At 50.9% G+C, this 15,979-nt stretch overlaps 3 protein-coding genes across 3 annotated transcripts; 1 reads left to right on the top strand and 2 right to left on the bottom strand.

The window, feature by feature from the left end:
* Window positions 1-549: 549 nt before the first annotated feature.
* Window positions 550-5,859, bottom strand: LOC34617989 (aconitate hydratase, cytoplasmic). Its single transcript, XM_026336004.1, has 21 exons — window positions 5,623-5,859; window positions 5,375-5,520; window positions 5,001-5,252; window positions 4,353-4,765; window positions 4,155-4,255; window positions 3,951-4,058; window positions 3,743-3,835; window positions 3,450-3,576; window positions 3,260-3,306; window positions 3,082-3,139; window positions 2,857-2,946; window positions 2,704-2,754; window positions 2,479-2,602; window positions 2,169-2,317; window positions 1,972-2,063; window positions 1,752-1,809; window positions 1,490-1,596; window positions 1,340-1,379; window positions 983-1,162; window positions 753-862; window positions 550-627 (listed from the first exon to the last, which is right to left on the bottom strand). The coding sequence occupies exons 1-21, from the start codon at window positions 5,857-5,859 to the stop codon at window positions 550-552; spliced, it is 2,661 nt and encodes an 886-aa protein (XP_026191789.1).
* A 3,185-nt stretch (window positions 5,860-9,044) lies between these two features.
* Window positions 9,045-10,991, top strand: LOC34617990 (nucleoporin NSP1). The gene has a single exon (XM_022731335.1). It carries the CDS (start codon window positions 9,045-9,047, stop codon window positions 10,989-10,991), a length of 1,947 nt encoding a protein of 648 aa, XP_022590450.1.
* A 1,141-nt stretch (window positions 10,992-12,132) lies between these two features.
* LOC34617991 (casein kinase I) lies at window positions 12,133-15,365 on the bottom strand. The gene is made up of 11 exons (XM_026336003.1): window positions 15,245-15,365; window positions 14,765-15,024; window positions 14,470-14,571; window positions 14,121-14,313; window positions 13,867-13,980; window positions 13,563-13,675; window positions 13,393-13,458; window positions 13,014-13,086; window positions 12,802-12,895; window positions 12,556-12,630; window positions 12,133-12,196 (listed from the first exon to the last, which is right to left on the bottom strand). The coding sequence occupies exons 1-11, from the start codon at window positions 15,363-15,365 to the stop codon at window positions 12,133-12,135; spliced, it is 1,275 nt and encodes a 424-aa protein (XP_026191788.1).
* Between the last annotated feature and the right edge of the window lie 614 nt (window positions 15,366-15,979).

The raw sequence follows: 15,979 nt of genomic DNA, 5'->3' as shown, positions 1-15,979 counted from the left end.
CAAAGAATTACCGGTTAAGAGTGGAAGATGGGGTAGCCCATCATTTACAGCTTTAAAATGTACTATCGTTGGTAGCTCGCAAAATATTTCACTAACAGCTGATAGTTCTGGATTAGGTTGGCTTTGGAGATCAAAGAAAAGTTGCAAACACCCATGAGCCCACCAGCAAACCGCGCGACCAAGTTGTTTTAACGCGAGCAGCCGTATTGCTTTAACAAAACACTGGGTAAGTAGGCTCGAAAAAATAATCACGCATTCACTTGCAGTAACGCTTCTTGTTATATTTAAAATTGGCACCTTCCACCCAGAAAACCTACAGAGCTGTACGAAAAGTGTCAGCAAGAAGTGGAGACACCAACCTAGTCTTTGTTTCTTTGAATCTATGGAAAAATATCAGCATAGCCGAGGGATAACATACCCAACTGGTTGCATGCGATCTATGAAGGCCACAATTCTGAACTCCACTGAAACCGGTCCTCGGTTTCAGGGCTGGACTATTAAGGGATTCTTTAATTCGACACCTACAGAAAAACATGAAAATTCCTCGATCTAACTTCCTGAATTCGATGCAGACTTCCGCAGAACGAATTGCAGGATCCCTCCATTTTTGAAGTACTCGAGTTCTACCTGGGAAAGCATATTCGCATGACGGAGCAAACCTCAGTGAAAGGCATCTTTGCCCCTTTCAGAGAAAAGCGCTTTAGATACTCGTTCCTACGACAGGGGCATTCCGTACTGCAGATCTGCCTTACGTTTGTTTCTAAGCGGCACCTAGTTGTGAATCTTCGCCCGTCGCCGACTTGCACCTCAATTGCTGCCTTCACGCCTAAATTAGTCAGGTCAATGAAAAACTCTTCCGCCCCTGTATAAACATGCATTGTTATTGCCTGGCTGTTGCATCTGGCCGGCATGCCAAAATCATGCACTCATTGATGCTGTACGCAGCACACCACTGAATCGAAAGGCTTGCTGGAGACTGTACCCGTGAGTCCAAGTGAGGTGGCAGACTCGCCCTCTTGGAATTGGAGGGGCAATACTCCCATTCCAACCAAGTTGGATCTGTGAATCCGTTCATAGCTCTCCGCAATAACCGCTTTGACACCCAAAAGAGCCACACCCTTCGCTGCCCAATCCCTGCTGCTTCCGCTGCCGTATTCCTTTCCTGAGCATGCATAAGAGCATGCATACGGGCATCAAAGCGTAGGCTTCCCATCCACCATTGTGAGTCACCCTATGTGTGCGTATGATCAAATAGGTGGCGCGCTAAGCAAGAGGTCAGGCACCCAGTCTGCGCAGAAGGTATACGCTTCCACCAAAAACGTAAAGTTGCATGACCGACCGGCAATGACAATCAACGGTGTGCTCGCCTCTCTATACATCTGAAAAACGCACACAAGAGGCAATACGCCTGAGCAGGCTGCGTTTTGCGGTGCACGCCAGCCTTATGTGAAAGCAGAAACACCACTTCCACAGGCGCACATAGACCTACTTGTGCAACGTCGAAAACGGGTAGTTCCTGCCCAGAGGGGAAGTGCTTTGTAATGGGGCCAGGAGCAGAAGCAAGCTTGTTAACCAGGCGAATGTTTGCAAACGTTCCTTGGCAGAGCAACGTAAACCGGAAGTCTTCGATTTATTTCATCACAGGCTCCTCGCACGCTACGCTGCTGCCGCTCTCACGGCGCATCACTCCTCCATAAGGCTGATGCAATTCTTTGGCCAGCCCCAAAATGTTCGCCTAACTGTTGGCTCACCCCGTGTCATAACTTCATCATTACCACGGCGGCTCCCATAGGAATTGAAATCCCGTTGCTGTACACACCAAGTTTTGCATTAAAATATACCGTGGTGACGCCTAGTAAACGTTTAAGGAGGTTGACATACTGAGGGATAGAGGCGTTGCACGTTAGGTCAGTTACAATACAGACCGACCAGCACACGTAATGCCAGCAGGTGATTTTTCATAATGCGTACCGTTACACCGTGAGCCAAAAGATAACGACCGGCGGGGGAATTCTTTTCAATCCTCCCAGCTGGCGAAATATGGTCAGTCGTAATGCTGTCTCCTGGTGGCAACGCCCACATCGTACGTCAAAATATGAAGATTTTGGCAGCCAACTGCATACTTATCCGCTTGAATTACCCATGCAGACAGTATGTTGGGCACGCACCCAACAGAAGAAGGCACCTGGCCTTAGAAATCGACTGTACGGGCAACGGTTCCCTAGTCAGTCCATTGAAGTAGGGAGGCTTGTGAATATATGTTGAGTTCTCAGGCCATTTGAGCAGCGTGCCCACGGGTGCCTCAAGTGCTCTCCAGCTGCACCAAATCATTCAATGCACATCCTTGAGTGTAGCTTCACGTCCAATTGGATCACTGAGCGGTGCCTGCCGCTCTGAAGTGCGCTGATGCGGCGACTAACGCCTCTGTGTTGGGGAAATGCACACGGAGCAGTCGATTTGATTTTCAAGCAATCTTACGTCTCATTCCCTTGCTGGATGTTCCTATATGCCTCCTCGAAGAGTGAAGGCAGCAGCACAGTTTCTACCAAAGCATTTACGGCAGTCGGGCTCGGCCAGATGTCGCGCAAGTACACCTGTTGTCCTGTCAAAGTAAATGCCACAAGAAAGCTTCGATCGGGAGACGCAATGCTGTGTAATGAAGCACCACTCACGCACAAATGACCAACATCGAATAGGGCGCACCGTTCTTCCCAATACCGAGTGGCTCTGCTTCAAAGTCTATGTCCACACGGCCTGGAAAGCATCACAGCAAAACATGCTGCAAGGCACACGATCAGAAACGGCGCATGCGGCAACACAGAGCTACCACCGGCTACCCGAAGAAAACGCCTGTACCTGCGATTGCAAATGCTACACAAAGCGGTGGAGAAGCCAGATAGTTTGCCCGCGTGAGCTGGTGAACGCGGCCCTCGAAATTCCTGTTGCCTGTACACGCAATCGCGAAGTCAATAAGCAACGCTTTCTCATGATAAAATGCATTATTACTCGTGCCCCCAATATCCAGTGCAGCCAAGCTCCAGAAAAAAAGCTTTGAGTTATCGTGGAGGCTTCCGCGCCTACCGGAAAGGACGGCTGCCGTAATAAGGTCTGGATTCGCCTGGATTGCTGCGGTCACCTCCTGCACACCACAAAACAGCACAAAATCAGAAGCTTCTGAAGTTCCGATCAACCTTCGGGTTACCGAATCTCCCCATCGCGTATTGTTGTGAGGTGAAGGAAATTTGGATTTTCGACATACCTCAGGAAGATCTCCACTGTTGCCGATGCACGTCATGCATCCGAATCCTGAGGCAGAACACAATGCATTGAAATGGTCGTGCCACCTGCAAATGACTTTTTATTCACGTCCAGAGAAAAACTACTAGTACGGCGTTTTCCTTGGAGAAAAGTGAGCGCGTCGCAGAGGACAAGAAAGCTGAAATGCCTACCTGCAAGGTAGAAACCAAGCGCCTCGAGGGCTGGTAGAACGCCTGCGGCTTCGAGGTATCGCAGAACCACGTGGCTGCCTGGTGACAGAGACGTCTTAATGTACGGAGGAACGGAAAGGCCCAATTCCTGGAGTGCACGAGGAAGCACATAAACAGAGAATTCTTACAGATTGGATAGCACAGAATACGCACATGTTGCGCGTCAGCGATCATAAACACTACCAACACTCAGTGTAGCCAGCTGGGTATTGTAATTGTCTGCCTGCAAAAGCGCAGTGATTTGCGGCTCTCACAACTGCCTTTTGCGCCAGTAGACCGGCTCCGATCATAACAAATGGGTTGGATGTGTTCGTACAGCTGGTAATTGCTGCGATTACGACTGAGCCCTGAACATCGAGCAATACACACAGAAGGTTGAGTTCAACAATTCTATGCCGGCCACCAAGGTCACGCCTACTAGCAGCCACGCTGCTTGCCCTCTAGCGGTGAATGTGGCCCCACCTGTTTCAGCTCAAAGTTCTTGCCTTGGAATTTCAGCGGAACTCGAAGAGAGACAGCTTCCGACTTTAGTCCGAAGCCCTTAAACCCCGGTGGTGCAGTCAAATTAGCCTGCACGCACAGCCATTGTTTTGCACTGGCGGTTCACAGATATACTGAGGGGTACTTCGGCCACAATCGCCAGAAACCGCCTATTCCAAAACGTACAGTGAACTCTGCCTTAAGGTTGCGGAGGAAGACTTCGTCTTGTGGGCGCTTGGGACCAGCAACGCAGGGCTCAATCTTGGACAAGTCAATCTCCAGCACGTCTGCAGTAATCGCCTTCGTCGGATACAGAACCATCATGGATACACTGTTGGAATCAATGGACAGGCTCCGTGGTGCCTTTTGGTGCGAGAACCTCACCTGTGTAGTATACTTCCGGCTCTGAGCAGTCGTACATCCGAAGCATCCCCTGCTGTAAGAGGTAGGCCCTGATCTTTTCAACCTCTCGGGGGCTTCGACCAGTGGAAAGCAAGTATTTGAGAGTCACTTCATCAGGGGGGAAGTAACCAATTGTGGCACCAAATTCAGGACTCATATTTGCAATGGTTGCGCGGTCCGGGGCGGAGAGTGTGGCACACGCCTCTCCGAAGAACTCCACGAAGTGGTCAACAACACCCCGCATGCGCAGTATGCGAACTACATGCAGAACGACATCTGTCGTAGTGCAAGATGGGCTTAATCGTCCAACAAGGCGTACACCCAAAACGGGTGGCAACGTCATGGATACCGGTTGACCCAGCATTGTCGCCTCAGCTTCGATGCCACCGACGCCCCTGTATTAATGTGCGACGCCAAACACAGAAGCAGGGGAGTATTCTATTTACATATTCTTAGGAAGCTTGGATAACAGTACCTAATGAAACCAAGAGGCCACAAGACATGCGAGACGTTTCCCATGCTGAAGCCATGTGAAAGCTTTCCTGCGCCCCTCCACCATAAGTCTACTTCGTTTGGATTCCCAGTTAGCGCCAATTCTATTGTGTAACTATACTTGCGGCGCTGTCTCACCAACCCAGAATGCCCAGTCCATCGATCATGGTGGTGTGCGAGTCTGTTCCCACAAGTGAATCAGGGAAGCAAACGCCGTCTCTAGTCAATACAACCTTTGCGAGATACTCCAGATTAACTTGGTGTACGATACCAGACCCTGGAGGCACAATTAGCATCCGGGAAAACGTATTCGCTGCCCACTTTAAGAAGGCAAAACGCTCCTTGTTGCGATGCATTTCCATTGCCTCGTTGTACGACGCTGCATCCTTGCTGAATAAACAACGACAAAGAAGGCACTGGCAACCAGCTTTTCTTCGATTCAGACAACGGGGGCTGGCCTGTGCCACTCAGCTGCACGACCTCCTGTGTCAGCTAACAGTAGATCGTCATACCTTCTGGCCTTGTCCACTTGAACAGAGTGATCAATAATTAGGTCCACTGGAACCTTTGGGTTAATCTTTAGAGGGTCGCACCCAAGTTCCACCATAGCGTCGCGCATGGCCGCAAGATCGACTACACAAGGTACACCCGTAAAATCCTGGAGAATGACGCGAGCCGGGATAAACGCAACGTCGAGTACAGGTGCATTTTTAGACGTCTTCGGGTTGATAGACGGGTCCCACGACAAGATCCGTTCCACGTCGGCTTCAGTCACAAGAAAACCATCACAGTTGCGAACAGCTGATTCCAGTAGCACACGGATACAGTGCGGTAGACGGCACACTTTATCCTTTCCCAGTTTCTGAATAGCGTAAATCTTCTCGTCAAACCCATTCAATTGTTCCAAAAGGTGTGCAAACGGGTGAAGACTGGCTCTCTGAGCAGCGGAACTGCCGGCGATGTTTCCTGAAGTACCAGAGCTCAAGCTATCACTCATTTTGACTGTTGAAGGTGTGCTAACACCGTACTATAGCTGTTTACATGGGTATTTGTGTCCATGGGCCTCAGCTACCCTTGTGCTCCCAAGATAGTCGATGATGGTTATTCGATCAGCAAATATCTTGTGGGCGATCATATACAAGTTACGACTCAGATTAAGATGAAACCATATATTCTAAATACTCCTGGACTAATACTTTGGAAATCGCATATATTGTGTCTGAGGGGCTGCGACAGCCTCTCGGGCAAGTTCCGACTTCGCCTTCGAACACTGCAGTCTGCTGATCCTAACCGAGCACTTCAAGCCATAGAGGTCTTGCTTTACTTAATGCATTTTTCGAATAATCGCTCATCTCTATTATTATAGCTAACTATTTTTTTGTTAGACATTGTGGGAACGACTTTTTTCTTCAATTCTGTTGCAGTTTTAAAAAATATGCTCTGTTGTCTATGCTGTTGGAAACTGTGCCTCCTTGTGCTTATTAGGGTTTGCAAACTCACGCTTTGTAAAAAGAATGCACTTTCAGAATTTGAACGCTTTCTTCCAAGGATTGCGGATGTCCGAGCAGTTTTCCGTATATCTGAATATCCTGCAATGGGAACCGTGGGGAAGGCTATTTGCAATGGGCTAAGCCACACTTGAGTAATCAACCTTGTGGCAATCGATGCCATAAGTTAATCATACGTGTTTAACATTATGCAGTGAATATTGGGATAGCGGAGCCTTGTATCGCATTGTGTGGCGTGCACGATGCAACGACTCCTGTCGGGCCCGTGATCTGCCACACGAATAAATAGCCATATTCAAGAAAAAAGAGCCATTTCATGCCTCGGAAAAGGTGTGAAACCTTGTTTTTGACTTTTTGTGCATTGTTTTTTCTTATGGGAAGCCGGATATCCGAGCTCTAGCCTGCAGCACTCCTGCTAAAAGGCTGCGCTGTAGGTGCCCCAAAAGGTCGCGCATCCATGAAACAAATTGGAGTAAGCACATTTTGTAGCTTTTAGCCCCTGAGTAATACCTTCAAAGTCACAGGCCCACGGGCCTCCTAGGATAAGCTATAGCTGGAGTGCAACTAGATGCAGCCTTAGTACATTTGTGGTGGACTTATATGTTTGCGCAAAATTAGTTGACGAAGAGCTAGCCTGGTGACAGTCCATGGATGCTCTTACCGACGATTGAGGCGGGCCTGAAGAGCAGCTTTCGCCACATACCTTGTGTTGTGGCCTGTTTCCCTGACAGACTTTTACTCGAGTAGCTATTCTTGACTGCGAGTGGGTAGAGAGTTAATTCACTGGTTTTTCTGTTCGTATCTCTTGTTTTTACTAATTGCAGAGTAGTGCTAGCTTTAAACAGGAAGATGTAATTTTGTGTGACTGTGCAGCAGATGCTGAATGTAGCTAGCTGTAAACGATCCAAGTGCAGCTGCGCGCAGCCTAGCTGGCCCTCTCCCCGAATGTCTGAAACTCTAAGGCGAGCACGCATTTGCAAGAAGCCCCTTCAATGAATAATCAGTAACGCTCGATCAAATTTGTACTTAGTCCAGAGTTTTGTTTTTCTACGGAGAGTATAGGGAACTGCAAGCGTATTTCATGTTGAGGGCGATCTGATTAGCTAATAAACAAACCCCATCTCACTTCCGAGATGATCATATATCACTGTTCAGCACTGTTGTGGCGAAAATTATAATCGGTCGGACAAACATGTTCCAGCCTCAGCCTCCTCCTGTTGTTCCAGAAGAGGAGTCTCACTGTCCGTTGTACGTGTCAGGGTCCGCTCGTCGCTCACTCGGTAGATACTAGGAACGATTCCTGCAAAGCTCTCCGTGCTGAGCGCCTAAGCAGTTCCTGGGAGAAATGCATTGCGTTTTCCAAGCAAAGGGCGAGTTCATGCTTCAAAGTAGGAACCTCTACAAAGCAGCTCTCGGGACCTCCTTCGCCGAGACCAATACCACTAAGGTACCAGAGCCATCTTGACTACAGCCATAGCGTTGCACTGGTCTGATCAGCATTGAAAAGAAGGTGGCTGCCAACGGTTGAGCTGTTTGTAATGCACCAATTAAGGTTACGATAAGAAGACACATCACTGCAGATTTAATGCGAAATATTTCTAGTTTATCATGCTAAAACAGTCTGAAATGGGCAAGAGATAGCGACTGACAAACCAATTACTTATTTAGTATTCTACTAATGCTCAATCAATTATAACTGGTGTACGACAGGGTGGCCAGTTGTCGTTTAGCTTGTGACGGCGTTCACTCTTACTGGGTCGACTTAAATAATATTTGCAACAGCCATTATATACCAGCAGTCAAGCCAAATGTAATACTCTTCACACATTTCAAATTGCACATTACTAGTGTAATACAGAGCGCCTAACCGGTGGCTTGACCCCAGACAGTAGGATTGTTTATCTTGCCTGTTGACTCTGGAGTCGCTTATAAGCTTAAACCCGCATAGTTTTCTGCTCAATAATGAAGGAGAGTACTGATGCAGACGGTCGCACTCATAGAGGCGCCCAAGAATTTGCAGGGAATTCTATGCAGCCACTGGGCGCAACATAGGTCCATGCCATGGAAAGGTGGTCTTGCTTTGCAATGAATAAAATGTAAGAATACAGAGTCATATATAAGAGCTCTAAATAATTCTTAGCAGGATAACAACCCGTCTTAGCCCATCAGTGTACGAATAGCTGAGCCGGTTACGCGAAGGGCCCAATTCCTACGTCGTTATGCTGATCAATCGGCGTGTGGCATCATACGTTTCTACATAGGCCAAACAATTTAGCGGAAACTACCTGCTGAACAAAGTTTTCTATTTCATTCCGCTCATTTCTGCTGAGACGCTCGTTGACGAGGGCATGTCTAGAGGGGCTTGCTGCGGCCGTGGCAAAGCGGCGCGTTTGCGTACAGGGAAGCGCCATAACCATTACAACACAAAGATCTCTTTAAACGTTGACATAATTGTCTATAATAGCTCGTAAACTGCCTCGAGAGGATTTGCATGCTACGTAGCCGCCGCAAGATCAGCCCCACTGGAGCGCTCATCACCATCTGTAAAACACGTAGTCGCCATCCCACAAATTGTAGGGGCACCCTTGTAGAGACGCTGCGAAGCAGCTTTGGAGAGCGTTACCGGACACTCGAAATCTCTAGTAACCCTGGCCAGAGCCGTCACTGAACCACGATGCTTAGCGGAGGAGGCTCAGGCCTCTTTGGTAACCTATCTGCACCGGGAGGAAGCGCAACTCCAGCAACGGGCTCCTCTGCAGCCCCTTTGTTGGGGGGTCTTTTTGGCTCGTCCAAGGCAACTCCGGTCTCTGGAGCAACGACCAACATCTTCGGAAATGCTCCGTCTGGTGGGAGTTTGTTTGGCACTTCATCAACAGCCCCCCAAGCAACGGATGGCGGAACGGCTCAGCCTGCACAGCCGCAAGGCGGTGGTCTCTTTGGCTCTGGTGCTTCTGCTACTCCAGCAGGTGGGCAGGGTCTATTTGGCAGCGGTTCAGCTACGAGTGCTACAGGCAGTGGCACCATCGGCATTGGCCTAGGTTCAGGAAGCGGCTCAGCTGTCTCTACAGGGGGTTCTCTTTTCGGGAGCAGCACCTCATTCGGCAGTGGTACTTCGCAGACTTCAGCTCCAGGATCGCTTTTTGGAGGCGCTGCAGGCACAACTGCCGGTGCAACCGATCCCGCAAAAGGGGGGCTTTTCGGTGGAGCTGGATCAGCGAACAAGACTTCGGAGTCTGCGAAGCCTGGTGGCCTCTTTGGCGGACTGTCGACAAGTGGAAACACGTTGGGTCAGGCCAAGGGGGGAGGCCTCTTTGGCAGCACCGCTCCCCCAGCGGTGAGTGGGAAGCCAGATTCCGCGCAAGGGGGGGGGTTGTTTGGTGCCGTTTCAACAGCAAACGCGGACGGTTCAAAGCCGACTGGAGGCCTCTTTGGAGGAGCTGGACCGTCTTCTGCTACTACCGCTGCTAGCGCTGGCACTGCCGCCGGAGCACCTCTTCGGGGATCTGTGGGCAACGGTTCAAGTTGTGATGCTTCAAAGGGATCGACACTCTTTGGTAGCTTAGGAGACGCGTCGAAGCCTTCCGGCGGGAGTAGTCTATTTGGAAATGCCTCCTCGACTGCAGCGGGAGGCCAAGGCGGAGGGAGCGACGGAAAGGGCGGCGGCTTGTTCGGGAGCTCCCCCTCCGCGACGCAAGCAGCGAAAGCAGATGGCCAGGCTAGTGGCACATCGACTGGAACCTCGTTGTTTGGATCCGGCCGAGATGTTGGCAGTAGCAGCGGCGGTGGGCTGCTGACGGATTCTGCAAAGCCAGCAGAGGCAGCAACAAGTGGCCAGAAGGGAACGGATACTGCTGCCACTCCTGCGGCGCAGGCCCCTCCACCTGGCGAGCAGAAGCCAAGTAGCGGCCAAAGTCTGTTCGGATCGCGTCTCGGCTCTGCAGCTCCTGCCGGATCGTCGGGAGGAAGCTCAGCGTTCGAAACCAAGCCAGCAGGCAACAGCGATAGTAATGCAGCCGCGGCAGGCAGCGCTGCAGCAACTGCGGCAGCGGTACCGCCGACTGTGCCAGCTGTGCCGCCTGAAGAGGTTGCCTTGGAGACAATGCAGCATGAGCGAATGGACGATCTTTTGGCGAACTGGGAAAGGCGGCTGCAGCGAAAGGCAGGACAATTCGATGAGCTCTCCCAGGAAGTTGCTGCAGTAGAAGCTTCGCTCATTGCTCAGGCGAAAGCGCTAGCAAGTATTCGCGAGGAGCAGCAGCGCGTGCACCGCAGGCAGCTATTCGTCGGCGAGACCATTGACATGATCGAGCAGCAGCAGCAAGACCTTTCGAATCTTTTGGCCTCGATCGAAAGCAGCCTGATGGCAAAGCTGTCACCCCAGGAATCGAGAAACTTTTGCTCCACTATGGAACAGAACATGTCTCAGCGGGTGCTAGACATAGATGCCCAAATGGATGAGCTGGCTTCAGCCATCTCCCAAACAGCTCGGAGAACTCAACCCGAGCCGGTAGCAGCTATTTCGCAAGTGTTGGCTGTCCACCAAGCAGCACTCCAGTCCGCCACACAGCAGTGCGCAAAACTGGAGCAGTGCCTCAAGAATTTGCAGCGGTATGTTGCTTGAGGCACACACGGCGACGCGCATACAGCTGATGCCACCTGGTTTATTGTTGAATTCAGTCGAACTATTCATCGCGAATCCGGCAACGCAGCAGGCCAGCCGTGAATAGTCCTTTTTCCAGTATTGAACAAATCTCTTGTCTTTCTTCCGAAACGTACCTTCGGAAGAGCTACGTAGAGCAGTACACAAGGAAAGACTAGTTTTTCGCCGCAGGCACTGTGGTGAACAACGGAACACCAAAGTGCGGAATGGAAGTCCGTACAACCGACCGAGCCAGCGTCGCACTGACGTAACATCGAAATAAGCTAAACCAACGTGTTTGTATAGTGTGTGTTAAGCACCATATTTTGAATACTCCCTGATGTATGCATTTCTCGTCGCCTGGACGGCCTTCGCCACCTAGAAAGCACTTGCGACAGTACTGCAATGCGTTCTGTGTCACGTTGTGTTGGAAGCAGCGCTAAAAGGGTCAGCGGCGCAGAGTCCACTGCCCCTTCAGACACCCTGAAGAGCACTACACACTCAATAACCGTCACCCTCGGCCCACACAAATAGTATACAGGCTCTTCGGGTAGTCGAGCCATTTGTAGCAGTAGCTCGCAGAAAGGAGCCACTGCTGGAGCATCCAACAGGAAGCTCAGAATATCAACTGATACAATGCGTGCCTTATGAAGCGGCGATAATTCCAGTCCTGGTCCACGGGGCGTTTGCTGCGTCCGTCACGCCGGCAGCCAGTTATTGGCAAACGCCCCTGTGCAACAGCAAGCGCCTTGCGCTACTTTTCAGAATGCCACAAGCACTCTACCTGTTAAGCTATTTAACATGAATGTGTTGCATCCGCCCCTTAATTGCGCACTTCTCTCGACGGCTAAAACTGGCACTTCGAAACCCGGCGAAAGGGAGGCACGAAGGTGCGAAGGTAGTGGAACCACAACAGCAGTCGGAACTTCGTTGGTAGTGCTTCAAAAGTTTGAAACAGCGATGAATCCCGAGTTCTGCCATGAATTCATGTGCTTCCGCTTTCAGCACAATCACCGCATGAGCTACAGGTGATGAAAATCTCCGGACAGGCCACCCGCAGGCGGGCACTGCGTATCCGAATTCGTCACTGCAGTATGCCGTTTTGTGGTGCAAAATGCAGCTTTTAGCTGTGTGCCGATAGAGGCTCTGTCTGCCTCTCATGCCTTCGTGGGAGACTTGACACAAAACTGAGAAGACGCAGCACAACATACAACAGCGTATCATTAGCCAGCCCACGGACGGTCGGGTGATCAAGCAAGGTGCTAGTGCACTAAGCAGTTGAGGGAAGTACAAGATCTCACAAAAGGCAAGCAAGATAAATGACGGCGTTGCTTCGTCCTGCAGAAAACATTTGCCGCATGATGATACTGACCCAGCCATAAAGCCATTCCTAGGTGAGAAGAATAACATCAAGTGTGCTCAAAAGCATCCTCATGCGCTCAGTCCAGCAAATCGGCAATGAGTTCCAACTAGTGGAGAGAATCGAAACAAACTAGAAGGATCAGGGTGTGAAAAAAACACACTACACGACGGCCATGCGGCTTACGCTTCCTCCTGCAGCTGCGCGTCCGCTGCAGCTGGCTCGCCTGCTTCACCACTCGCACGCTCCGGAACCATCACTCTGCAGTACATATCCGCCAAAAACAAAATGCACGAATTTCCAAGCGGGTAGTTTGGTCAGGCAACACACAAGGACACCTGAGACAGCATTGCTGGCACCACACAGCCATACTGCCAAATTAACTGCATGGCGTCATGCATCCGGGGCAGGAAAATAATTCAAAGAGCATACGAGGGGCCGCCGGGGTTGGTTGCCATCGAAGGATTTCCCAAGTTGCCATTACCAACAGTTATCTGGTTTTTGCTGGCATCTCGACTCCGGCCAGCTGCACGAACAAGAGCGAAGTGACACCAAGCTCATTTCAGGCCACGCATCAAAGGCAGCGCATGTCTTACACCGAACTGCCCCAAAACAGAAGGGTAACATGTTAGAAGCACCCCTACGTGCAAGCCTGTCTTGCTCCCGTCGAGAGCGATGCCGTGGTTCCTGCGCACAATGGCCATGAAGACGATCCCCCTGAAACACGAAATGGCGTTCACAGTGAATGAATTGAAAGCACGTTCAGATGAATAATGACTCAGGAAAGAGTCGCTGGAGCATAAATTCCCACAAGTCCAGCAAGGCTTTTTCCACGCATGCACGTCACGAGGGTCCGTGTATCGATACAAACGTCGAGGGTTCACGACTAGACCTTCTGCGGATGCGGCGCAATTCCCACTTCTACCAAGGAGCAGCGTAGAAAAAAAGATATCATTAACTCTCCCCCCTTTGATGGACTGACACGGCTAAGGTCCAATGCCGTACAGACGACTGTCTACTCACTGAATAGCCAACAGTGGAACTTCGAGCCGCCAGCTTCGGCGTCCAGTCAAAAACGCCATCGGGCTGCTGCTGAAAAGAGACACAGGACAACAGACAGGAACGCTAGTCGTTTGCAAAAGGTTGGCGTAGGTGAGAAAACACTAAGCAACTCGGAAATAGCAATAGCGTACATCAAATCCCTCTTTAATATATAGATCCTTAAAAAGACCCCGAAGATATGCGTAGTCCGGGCGATCTTCAAAACGAAGCTGCCGACAATAGTTGAGATAGGTTGCGAATTCCGCTGCACCCAGGCATACACATCAGGGGAGACGCATGTCATACTAATTGCCGCTTTGGGTGCCTTTTGCCAACAGAAACAATTGGCTTGAGCTTCTCAATCGGAGGCCTTTTCGATAAGCAGTGTCCACTGCTACAGCCTATAGCGGAGCTTCCAGGAAATTGAATGCGGCTTCTCTTTCGACGGGCGCTTACGAGGATATCCTTTGCAGAGAACCTCGACTGGCGTAGACATCTTCTTCTCCATGATCTTATGATACTTTTCTTGTTTCGTATTCGCCTTTATACCTTGCCACGGGAGCGTCCCCGCTGCACGCACACCATATTACCCCCCTCCAACGAGCGCACTTTGCGCGCACTGAAAAATTCACTTACGACCATGAGAAGGACGCACTTCGACCAATGCAGCAAAACACTTGTATTCCGCTTCCTCGTTTTGTAGCTCTCACCTCTGCAAAAGTACATGAGGACATAGCCCACGGCCTCGAGGTCATCGCGTCTACTCTGTTCCGAACCAAGGTGCGCACTGATAGATGCATACCGCGCCGTCCCCGTCAAGTTCTTATTTTCCCTGTATGGAATGTGCTGATGGGTCTTCGAGTCACGGTATTTCTTCGCTAGTCCGTAGTCTATCATGTAAATCTGACCACACACAGTGACAGCACGAGGCCCCCCTGTCTTCGCAGTTAGACGCCCCAACAGCCCGCCTACACCTGAAGCCCTCGTACAAGTCGCTGGGATCCTGGGCTGATAACGCGCATAAAGCTGCCCGAGAAGGCCACTGCGCTAGAGGCGCACCAAGCTCTGGTGGGGACTGTTCACTCTCCCGATCAGGAAGTTGTCTGGCTTGATGTCGCGGTGAATGAAATTCTTGCTGTGCAAGTATTCAACGCGATCGAGCTGAGAAGAACACCCACGTGCACCATGTCGTTCATGCGACGATGCCACACCCTCTGGCATCCGCCATGACACCTTGCCCCCCTGCTGAAGCCTGCTAAGCATGATGCCCCCCCGAACCCCTTCGCACTGCGAATGCAATGAGCACTTTCAATTCCAAGAGACGTTCTGCGTAACCGTGCCACATAGAGCTCACCACTTGGTCAGCGATCAACAGAATGGTGCGAAGCGTGAACTGACGGCTGCAGAGGTTGAACAGGTCTTCGAGGCTTGGTCCAAGCAGTTCCATCACCATAATGTTGAAATCTGCTTCCGCATCACAGTAATATATCTGCGCGATACCTGGGGCTCCCTGCAAGTGCTTCAACAACTTGGACTCGTATATTAGCTGGGGATGCTTCGCCTTTGCGCTCTCGACCTTCATGGCCACTTCTTCGCCGGTTTGTACGTTCACGCCTGATCGCACAAAGGCGGCAAACCCCCCAACCAAAAATGTTCTTGTTCCATCCGCAGGTGCATGAAGGGCAACAGCAACCTGTCATGAACTCCAAGCCCCGTACTGACGCGGCATGTGTATTCCATATGCCCATGGGCAACCCCCCCGAAGCACTCCACTGTAGCAGATGCGTTGCAGGCGACTTGAACGGTGCGAGTCCCCCCCTACTGTCCAACCGACCTTTGTATATATCTCCAAAGGATCCGGAGCCTATTTTTCGGCCCAGTCGCCAGATGCCTCCCACCTTGGCATCTCTAAGAGGGTTTTGAGTTGCTTTTGAACCGTCTGCATGGTGCGCCATAGTGGCGAGCTTTTCATCGGTGGCTCCAATGCACCATATCAGCACTTCTTCCACCGCCAACTCTCCGCTGGGCGCCGCGTCAGCGACTGCCACTCCTTCCGTAGCACTCGAAGGGGCACCGCGAAACGGTGATGGTGGTCTTGATTCGAGCTTCGAACACCTACACCACGGATGTATATATCCCCTTTGAGGATCACGGCTGGCCGATTCGGTGCACCGCCTGATTAAGAAGAGAGGCTTGCCGTCAAAGTACAGGATGTATGCAGATAAATTCGACTGCCGCAGTCCTGGCCACTGTTTGTGCAGCGAGGTACAGACCTGACGCGCCCGCCTTGCAATCGGTATGCGCCTGATTAACCAGTGACAATCAAGCCACAACAAACGCTTTTCACGGGGGTGCGCCAGCCAATTCCTGTGCTCCGCTCTTCTGCAAAAGACGAGGTAAGAAAGATATGCTGTCCTGTAGGAAACAACATACGCAGCCCGAGACGAGAGACGCCTCCTGAAGCACCGCGATTTCTGGTCTCCCTCGTGTTTGGTGCAAGCCTCTAGTTACAAGAAGCAGTGCCGCAGACGAGGCATGCGAACACGAGATCGGATGCACTGCGCTTTAG

The sequence above is a fragment of the Cyclospora cayetanensis genome, unplaced genomic scaffold (assembly GCF_002999335.1).
Source record: "Cyclospora cayetanensis isolate NF1_C8 unplaced genomic scaffold, CcayRef3 CcayRef3_contig_9, whole genome shotgun sequence".
NCBI lineage: Eukaryota > Apicomplexa > Conoidasida > Eucoccidiorida > Eimeriidae > Cyclospora > Cyclospora cayetanensis.
This window is presented reverse-complemented; position numbering and strand designations above follow the sequence as displayed.

Bases quoted from the DNA above. Each gene is read 5' to 3' on its own strand.
- LOC34617991 (XM_026336003.1), bottom strand. From the start codon at position 15,365: ATGGCGCACCATGCAGACGGTTCAAAAGCAACTCAAAACCCTCTTAGA. The intron at 15,025-15,244 runs GTCGGTTGGACA...TTGTGCGATCAG, and splicing joins CTTTGGAGATATATACAAAG to GCGTGAACGTACAAACCGGC. The intron at 12,896-13,013 runs GTAGGGGTGCTT...TTGTTCGTGCAG, and splicing joins GGAGCAAGACAGGCTTGCAC to CTGGCCGGAGTCGAGATGCC.
- LOC34617990 (XM_022731335.1), top strand. From the start codon at position 9,045: ATGCTTAGCGGAGGAGGCTCAGGCCTCTTTGGTAACCTATCTGCACCG.
- LOC34617989 (XM_026336004.1), bottom strand. From the start codon at position 5,859: ATGAGTGATAGCTTGAGCTCTGGTACTTCAGGAAACATCGCCGGCAGT. The intron at 4,766-5,000 runs GTGAGACAGCGC...ACATTAATACAG, and splicing joins GGACTGGGCATTCTGGGTTG to GGGCGTCGGTGGCATCGAAG. The intron at 3,836-3,950 runs GTGGGGCCACAT...CTCGATGTTCAG, and splicing joins AGAACTTTGAGCTGAAACAG to GGCTCAGTCGTAATCGCAGC.